Here is a 9,735-nt window from a genome sequence, read left to right on the forward strand (position 1 = left end):
AAATCCCATAAAATCACCCATTCACGAGATTTAGTAAATTCAGGATTTATGGCCGAGATCCGTGAAATCCAAATTTATCAAATCTATTGCTTTATTTTGTCCAAAATGACCGTCTGATAAAATTTAGCCAACATTCAATGTAAATTCCGCTCTAAATCCATTACCAGATAGCCCCTAAAAGCTCGAAAAGTTGAAAAAAAAAAACTGTTAATTAATTAAAAGTGTTAAATTTATTTTAAAACAGTTTATATGCTACACATCTCAAAGCATATTAAACAGCTTTAAAACTAATTCTAACCATTACCACTTATCATACAACTGATTTAAATTTTCTCCAAATAAAATATAATCAATAATGATTGGGAGAAAAAAAACTAAAAAAATAATAATTCAGTACATACCAAAGCAATTTATTTTGTCAGAGAATTAAATAAATGCCTTCTGAATACACTCTTCTAATGATAAAATTCACCCTTCAAAAGGCAAACAATTCATACTTTGAATAATTACTAAATCCCCCCTAAATTACAGAGCTGTCAATGACTCCAAACCTTCTGCAACAAATTTATTTACATGTTTTAATCTTTTCAAATTTACTGAATTTGTAAATACATTTAATTGCAGTTTCTGCAACTTCAGCAACTCAATGTAAAAATCAACAGCCTCCCAAGTTTCCATCTTTTCAGCATCCAATATATCTGAAACAATTTATGTGCTTCAGATGAATTATACTGTATAAATGAAGAAGAGAATGTCACCTCTGTGTGCTTAAACTGATGAAAATGGCCAATCTTTTATGCACAGATGGCCTCAACCGAAAGCTTTTTCTTCGTTCCCGGGCACGGATCTCCTCCGAAAACTTCAGAATCAGCAACTACCGAGCAAGCTTGCTGTCCCAAACAGTTCTGCAACAATCCATCCTGTGTTAAATCAATAATCAAATTAGAAAATTTAATGAACAAGTTACATTTAGCACACAATTCTTACGCATTGACATATGCCACACCTAAACTTTCAAATTTAAATACACAGAAAGTCGTAATAGTGTTATTCGTGATGATGTGATATTAAAGATTTGAGTGTTAAATGTGTAAATATGAAAGTTTATGTGTAACATATGTGAATACATGAGAATTGTGTGCTATGTATGTAAGACTTATATGTGTAACATATGTAAATACATGAGAATTGTGTGCTATGTATGTAAGACTTCATGTTTCTAATGCAACATATGTATGATAACTTGAGATAACGTAGAAATTAGTACCTTTGTGAATGCATTATATGATTTCTGAGCATGGCAGCTTCCTTCTTCATAGCTTCCACATATTCCTTGCGGAGTACCAAAGCTGGCAAACCTTATGCTGCTCATTTTGTGCCCGGAGGGACACGATAGATGAGCTTTAGGCTTACTGTACTGCTTGTTTCGCCAATGATTAACCGTCAGTTGCCCTTCCATAACTTCGGCGCAGATGCTCCTTACCGTCCTTTTAACAAGCGAAATCTTGCTTGGATCGCCGCCCCATTCCTCGAACACGACCAACAAATTCCCCGTTGGTTTTAACCATGATCGAGGCAAATGATACCTAACATATTTGGTATCATTGATGTTATTCTTAAGTATGGAGTCAAAATTTTCTAAACTATCTTGAATAAGTTTTTTATTATCATTTTTAACATCAATGATTATTGAACTCAACATAGTTGATTTTTCACACTTACTACTGCATAATTCACATTCAGCCCTCAGTTTCATTACAAGTGATTGCATTTTCACTCCATCATTAGCACAAATAAAAAAATATTTTATCATTATTCATATAAATTGTATTCTCTCTATACATCTTCTTTAAAGCTTAGTAGAATATTTTATCTCTATACGACACGAATATATGTGAATCTCATCGAACCACATAAATGTGTCTCGTGTCTTAGGACTTTGATATATTTATTCTATCATCATAATTTGATTTTACACGAAGTTATATCAATATCCTAACATTTACTATCAAATTCAAATATATATTTAGATATGTAATATCTAAACATTGCTTTTTTACGTTTATACCTCTCAAATCTTCCATATCACAACAAGAGTAACATTATTTTAACTTAAAACAAATGAAGTACACAATTTCATGAATAAGGATGGCTATTCTTACCATCTCTGCGATGACTCCCCGCAATTACTTTGGCATTTCTTCTCATTATATGCGCCGCGATAATCACAAGAACCACACGAACCCGATGCTCTGTAAGCAGGCCAGTAACGACCAATACTCTTGCCGTTAATCCAAATCTGACCTTTTCCCATACTGCCCATATCTAATGCCAATGGCTCATCACCACCAGGAGCACTGAAGAAAGCCTGGAAGAAAGTAAACAAACTTCAGAAACTACATTTTGGAAAATTTACATAAAAAATTTACATACGTACACCACTCAATTCCTATGTATTTAACACCTAAAAACTTCAACTTTTACATATATATGATATGCCACCTTTCCTATACACGAAACTTTCTAAAAGTTAAAATCCTATTATTTTTTACATGATATGAAAGATTTGGAAGGTATAAATGTAAAAAAATAAAGTTTGTGTTGGATATGTAAATACATAGGGGAATTGGGTGGTATGTATGCAAATGCCCCTTTCATTTTTCATTTTCTTCAGTGTTAGCAATGGAAGCGAAACTGTAATATCTCTCACCTTGTACCAGGTCAAGGGTTGCTTAGAAAACACATCTCCCCATTCAACAGAGGAGCTTCCATCTAGTGAATGAAGACTCAGATGTTCGCCTTTCACACCAATCTGCCATTAACGAGCTCACAAAGCTTCAAAATTGATGGTGCTGAATGGAGTAGAGGAGTAAGAATAACCAACCTGGTAAGTCCACTGCTGATGAGATAGGTCTCGCCTTCCTTCCCGAAGACCGCTTAGGATCACCGGACCAAGAATCCCAGTATTCCAGGTTTCAAAATGAGGCCCAACGTTCTAAATTTTCAAATTATTTATTAACATAAACGTATCAGAGCTCTAAATAAATCAATAATGGAAAAGACATGATGAGAAAAGAACATACTGGCAGCCCAACAGCTACACTCAGTATAGAGATCTTATTTCTTCCGGCCCACATCTTTACTTTTCCGCTATAGGACAGCTTTGGATTGTTCAGACCGCCATAAGCATTCCCTGAAGCCAAAATGAAAGATGAGACGAATTAATTGCAGAAGAAATTCTCTTCAGCTTCAGAACCAGATTATGGAACAGTCATTTTGTAACGGCGTGAACTCTCATTCATTGAGATATTGTCCGCTTTGGCCTAATGGCCTCACGATTTTGTCTCATTGGTGTCACCCATCCGAACCCAAATAATTTTTTGAGTCGGGTGATGAATGCTAATCCGTTTAATTTTTTTGGGTCGGGTTTGGGTTGACCCGTTAACCCAAAATTAACCCATGATTACCCAAAATAAACTTAAATAGTTGTGATGTTCTATGTGAAAGGTTTCGGGTTCGTGGGTTGAAGGTAGGTAGGATTCAGGTTGGACTTGCTGACCCGTTTAATATTTAATTTAGGTTCGGATCAAATAGTTTTGAGTCCGGTCAATTTTGGGTTTGCCTACCCGCAATCCCGATTTAGCAACCCTAATCCCAAGACTCTTCCTATACAAGCACACTTAACTTAGAAGTTTCTCACAAAGTTTCAACCATTATGCCAAAAGGCACCTCGATGTTCAAGAGTTCGACTTTATTCTACTTAAGGGTTTCACACATTCTACCTGCATATTGCCCGTTGACAAAAACATGCAAAGCATGGCCGGCTGAAGAGACGGCGAGGATGGGATGATCTCCTGTCCTCAAGAACTGCTCATCTTGTCCTATGCTGACACTGAAACAGTAGGATTGGAAAAGTCAAGAATGGAGACTGAAGGTGAGAGCACGGATTATACAATGGAAAGGACTGATTATGGAGATTTCGCATTGGATACTCACTAAGTTGTATACCACAGATAGTCTGATTTATCCCATGTTTGACTAATTTGCTCATACAATCCATTTTTAGTGAAGGAACTATCATCAAGAGAATTGGTTTCTTCCCCATATGATTTCCATGAAAAGCTTTCCACTGCTTGCATGCTCACCAGTGAGGTCTGAGCTCCTACCTGTAATTTGACAGACGAAATGTGAGATAAAAGTACCAAAAAAAAAAAAAAAAAATCAATTTTTTAGCCTGTGGGTGACATCTTCAGGTAAATAAATGTTCAGAATCCCAATCAAACAATAGAAAAATCTTAAATTAGATGTGAAAAAACAAATTTTTACTTTTGCTGTATTGAAAACTGCGGTTTTACAGTCAGGTAGGATGCTGATGGACCAAGGAGGAAGATTATAGCGTATGCCATTGAAAGTTACTGTGGCAGAAGATTGTGAATCATAATTGGCCAGAAAAGCAGCACAAGTTCCTGAATTTGACCTGAATACATGAGACTAAAAAAAAAAATGTTTTTTTAAGTTGGCTAAAGTCTCAACTTGTAAAAAAATTAAAAAAAAAATCTAATTTTGATAATTCATGTGTTAAGTTTAACATTAAACCTGTTGAGAATGTCCCAAAGATGAGACGACAGGATCACCAGAAACCAAAGCCGCTTCACTTAACTTAATTGCTCTATGTAGGTCTCTAAGATGTCCCCATTTTGGTTCCCTTAACATACCTGATTCAGAGAAAAGTTTGCTAAGATATAACAAAATTCTGATTTGATGAAATTATTTGAAAAATTCATGCATAAATCATATATTTTATTCAACAAGAAAGAATTTTTAATAACGAGTAAAATTGGTAATGTAAATTTAGATAATAAAAAAGCCATCTTTTTAAACAAAATCATGATAAAGTTTTTCAATAGGAAAAGTATACATCAAGAGGGCCTATTTCATTGTCATACATTTATTTTCAAGTGGACATAGAATAAATAAAATAGAAAGATTACATTTTTTACTATTTTTTGATAAATAACCAATGCAAATGCATAATTATAAAAATAGAAGATAAGGACAATTAATATATATACCATATTCATCTATTGGAGCATCATAGTCATAACTAGTCGCAATAAATGGACCGCCGGCAGTGCGGCCAAAGTTTGTTCCTCCATGATACTGAAAAAGTCAAATTTTTTTAATAAATTAAGCAAAAAATTTCTCATAAAAATCAAATTAAGGCATATATAAACACAACCTTCTTACCATATAATAATTAATAAAGGAACCACCTTTCTGAATAAACCTTGCAACAGCAAAGGCAATATCTTCAGCCGGTCGGTGAGGAACTGGACCCCCAAAAGCTGTGTACCTATAGAGAAGAAAATCTGCAAATTTTTACATAGAAAGATTTGCATACATACCACTCAATTCCTATGTATTTGTGTATCAACAGCCACACTTCAATTTTATGTAACTACGCATGAAAAAGGTGCATTTCAATTTTTGAAAGTTAAAATGGTGGAATTTTGGATGTGATATGAAAGATTTAGGTGGTATAAATGTAAAAATATAAAGTTTAGGTGCTAGAGATCTAAATACATAAGATTTGGGTGGTATGTATGACATTAACTAGACGGCCAAGAAAATTTTTACCATCCAGTCCAAGCCTCGGTCCACATTGTGGGTTTGTAAGGTTTGTTTGGAGAGAAATAGTCACAGTAGAAACCATTGCAGGTGTTAATCTGCAAAGCCAAGTTCCAATCATATGTGATTAAAAACGTCAAATTAAAATAACAAAATACAACACTGCAATCATAATTCCATCACTTAATAGAAAATAAAAATCAAAACATAAAAACACAATATAAGTTCACTCAATTGAAATTTATGTGAGTTCACTCAATTGATGGCTACATTTTGTTGCCGTGACTGTGGAGTTCGCTATGATTTTATTGTAAGAGAATTAAAGCTCTAATTTTTTTGCACATACCGCCCAACTCTTTGTTAGGAAAAACTACTGTGAAAGAGTCTCCTTTTAATTTCTCCACAGAATAAGATCACAAGATTCAAGAAAACCGAAACAAAAATTTAAACGCATAACACAATTAAAGCAACCAAAAAAACACACAATAATTTCACGTGAAAAAATCAGAGAACGGGAAAAAAACCACGGAGTCGCACACCATAAATTCTACTATGAAATTCAAAATGTTTTATAAGGGACTCACACAAATTTCTTCTCCACACTCACAAGAAGAAACTTACAGGACTTGCACCACCAATCTTCCCACTCCGATCCAAAGCAAAAAAACACACAGAATCACCTAAATCCCACCTCTTCAAGACTCCACACTTTCATGGGGATGCTTGTCAAAGAATTTAGAAAGAAAAAAACAGCAAGCTCACCAATCCACGCTAAAAAACTGGCTTAAAAACCAATTTTCATGTAGTAACTGCATCGGATGCTTAGGCACCTAAGCACCAAGAGCTCTATATCAGCGCCCCATAATGGGCACCTATGCGTTGGTTTCTCGGGAATAAGAGCAGCGTCCGCTCAATAGAGGGAGCATATGCACCCAAATCCGGAGCCTAGGCGTCGGCTCCTCTATTCGAGCAGCACCTAAGTGGCGCTTAAGCACCTACAACTCGAAGCAAGTGTGTCTGGTGCCTTGTGCTTAGGCTCCATAGCCCAACAATTTCTTACGTATTTATATGTCTAACATCTAAATCTTATCTTTTACACGCATTTATACCACCCATTTCTTTCATATCACATAAAAAATACTACCAATAAAAAGTTAAATACATCTTTTCACGCATATTTAAGGTGGCTTGTATGTAAAAACTAAACTATGGGTGTTAGATATGTAAATACATAAGAATTGAGTGACATGTATGCATATCTTCCAAAAAAGTAATTGTGAAATCTTCAAAACACCCTCCATGAAACGTCTCTCAAACACTGAATATTTGTGACTTAACAACCATTGCAAGTGTTAACGTTGTGAAGCCAAGCGCCAATCAAAGGTTAATAAAATAAGAAAGGAAGACTCACATACATACCACTCAATTCCTATATATTTATATATCTAACCCCTCAACATTAATTTTTTACACACATGCCACCTTATCGATGCATGAAAAAGGTGTAATTCACATTTTAAAAGTTAAAATGGTGGTACCTTTTAAGGATTTAGGTGATATAAATAAAAAAAATTAAAATTTAGGAGTTAGATATGTAGATTCATAGCAATTTGGTGGTATAAATATAAATGCCCCAACAACAAAATGAATACAATAAATGCAACACTGCAACCTAATTGCCCAGAAACAAGAGGATGGGGAATAACATCCACGAATAGTCCTATTCCTTTATTTGGTTATCAACACTTCAATCTCAGATCATATAGAATAAATAGAAGGATATACATATACCACCAATCTTTTCTGTATTTACATATCTAACACCCGAACTTTAATTTTATTTACATTTATACCGCCCAACTTATGCATGAAAAGGTGTGTTTGACCTTTTGAAAGTTAAAAGTGGAATTTTTTTATGCCATATGAAAGATTTGGGCTGTAGAAATGTTAAAATTAAAGTTCAGGGGTTAGATATATAAATTCATAGGAATTGGGAGATATGTATGTAAATGTCCATATTGAATAAATTCTGCCAAATGAACTCATAGCCACAATGAAAGGAATTGGAGAATGGTGATGATAAAAGCAAAGAAGTACAGTAAAAAAAGAAATTCATATATAAGCCATGTGCAGTAGGGCCTAAGATCCAATTTGTTCTTAAGTCTTTACACTATCTCACACCTAAACTTTCATATTTACATATATAGCCCTCAAATCTTTAGTATCACATCATAAGAATGAAATAAACAGTTTCATGCATAGTTTTAAAGCACCAAAATGTCATTGATGTAAATATGAAAGTTTACATGTGGGATATGTAAATACATAAGAATTGTGTGCTAGGTATGTAATTTTTTCCCAAAGAAGGAATGGAAGAACAAAGGGGAAGCAAACATTACATACAACTGGATCAGGAGCATCGTCTTGCTTGCACATCACCCATGGAACACCGGTCTTCAAGCCGACGGCCATGTTCGCGGCCCAGTTGGCATAAGACTTCGCCGGAGCTCCACCGTTATACTCTAATGGCCCAAACTCATTCTCGATCTGGAACAATGATGGAACGAGAAAATTATGGAATGAATTAGATTATTCTAAGCTGATAAATTCATGAATCATGTAATATATATAACCAAAAGTGGAATTTTGGAAAACCTGAGAGAGAATTATAGGCCCGCCCTGAGATTCAAAGAGCCCTTCAGCTTTCATCATGGACACTATCTTCTCAGTAAATTTTTGCATGGCAGCCTTTAAGAAAAAAAATAGAATTACATCTTTAGCAGAAAGATCATAAATTTATGGAATTACAGAAATTAAAACATGTGAAAATTTGAGAAAATATTGACCTTGAAAGGCCCATTGTCAGTTCTAAAACTGATACCGGGAACATATTTCAACCAAACAGGAAATCCACTGCAGAAATAAAAAACCAGGAAATCAGAAGAGAATCAAGCCAATCCAAATATTTAATCCATCTTTATCATAAAAATGAAAACTTTACCCAAAATTCCACTCGGCACAAACATAGGGACCAATGCGGAGATGAACATAAAGACCGGCCTGCTTCACCAGCTTGATAAACCGAACAAGATCATACCTTTCCCCAAAGTAGTACTAAAATCAATTTACAGAAACCAAAACTCAGCAAAAATCTATCAAAACCAAGCAATAGAACACATATCTCTGATGGTGAATACCTGACCAGGAGAAGGCTCATGGCCGTTCCAGAACACATATGTCTGAATCACATCCAAGCCTCCATTTTTCGCCTTCTGGATAAGATCCGGCCACATCTGCAAACAAACCAAGTTATCCAAACCAAACAAAGAGAAAAAAGAAGCAACCAAGAAGCCACATTTCGCAGTAAAATGCTGAGCTCACCTCCGGTGTGCTCCTCGGGTAGTGAATGGAGCCGGAGATTAGAATCCGTCGCCGGCCGTCAATGATGACGGCTTTATGGTCGTAGGTTACAGAGGCGGCCGCCGGAGTTAGAAGACAGGGTGGAAGGAGAGTAAACGCCGCCAGCAGGAGAACAAACGCTGTGAATGGCTTCGAGGCCATGAAGGCGAGTGGAGAGAAAAGTAGGGGATGGGGAAGAAAGAGAGGAGAGCTCGGATGCTCTGTTCTATAAAACGGTGATTTTAAGTTCAAAGTTTAGTTTTTTTTCACTTTATTTTCTCTCTTTTGCTTCTATCTGCTCTGCCATTTGTTTATTCTCAGCGTTTTCTTCTTTACGCGGAGATAAGCTGCTCTTCTGCTGCTAATAGTGGCAGTAATTATAAAGCAAGGGAAGAATTAGAGAGAGTAACTGGAAGACGAGTTAGGCTAGGGAGAGGAGAGGAAATGGGTAAAGGATTCTTGTGAGGAGGGGAGAAGCTTATAAAAGATTGGGGGAACGAAGAGATGAGATGGGCCCACTTGTGATGGACGGACCACTTGTTGAGTGGCTGCCGAAACGGCCTGTTATTCGCCCAAATAAATTTTTCGTCGAGTTTTGACTTCAAATAAATGTATGTATGTATGTATGTACATACATGCATATATCATACATACATATATATATATATATATATATACACACACATACATACATACATAAGGTCATAA

General features: G+C 35.5%; 1 protein-coding gene across 3 annotated transcripts; it reads right to left on the minus strand.

Moving 5' to 3' along the window:
* Positions 1-414: 414 nt before the first annotated feature.
* Positions 415-9,460, minus strand: LOC110027802 (beta-galactosidase-like). 3 transcript variants are annotated; one of them, XM_020729378.1, is made up of 20 exons: positions 9,010-9,460; positions 8,826-8,921; positions 8,630-8,742; positions 8,475-8,541; positions 8,284-8,376; positions 8,032-8,175; positions 5,638-5,726; positions 5,248-5,353; positions 5,073-5,160; positions 4,597-4,715; positions 4,327-4,491; positions 3,997-4,166; positions 3,783-3,892; positions 3,084-3,193; positions 2,885-2,995; positions 2,711-2,812; positions 2,163-2,368; positions 1,268-1,586; positions 759-920; positions 415-698 (listed from the first exon to the last, which is right to left on the minus strand). In XM_020729378.1, exons 1-19 carry the CDS (start codon positions 9,187-9,189, stop codon positions 795-797), a joined length of 2,514 nt encoding a protein of 837 aa, XP_020585037.1. In that variant the 5' UTR covers positions 9,190-9,460; the 3' UTR covers positions 415-698; positions 759-794. The 3 variants fall into 3 exon arrangements, with proteins under 3 accessions (XP_020585037.1, XP_020585039.1, XP_020585036.1); XM_020729380.1 differs by having other exon boundaries at positions 415-905; XM_020729377.1 differs by having other exon boundaries at positions 416-920.
* Between the last annotated feature and the right edge of the window lie 275 nt (positions 9,461-9,735).

This window comes from Phalaenopsis equestris, unplaced genomic scaffold (assembly GCF_001263595.1).
Source record: "Phalaenopsis equestris unplaced genomic scaffold, ASM126359v1 Scaffold000450, whole genome shotgun sequence".
Taxonomy (NCBI): domain Eukaryota; kingdom Viridiplantae; phylum Streptophyta; class Magnoliopsida; order Asparagales; family Orchidaceae; genus Phalaenopsis; species Phalaenopsis equestris.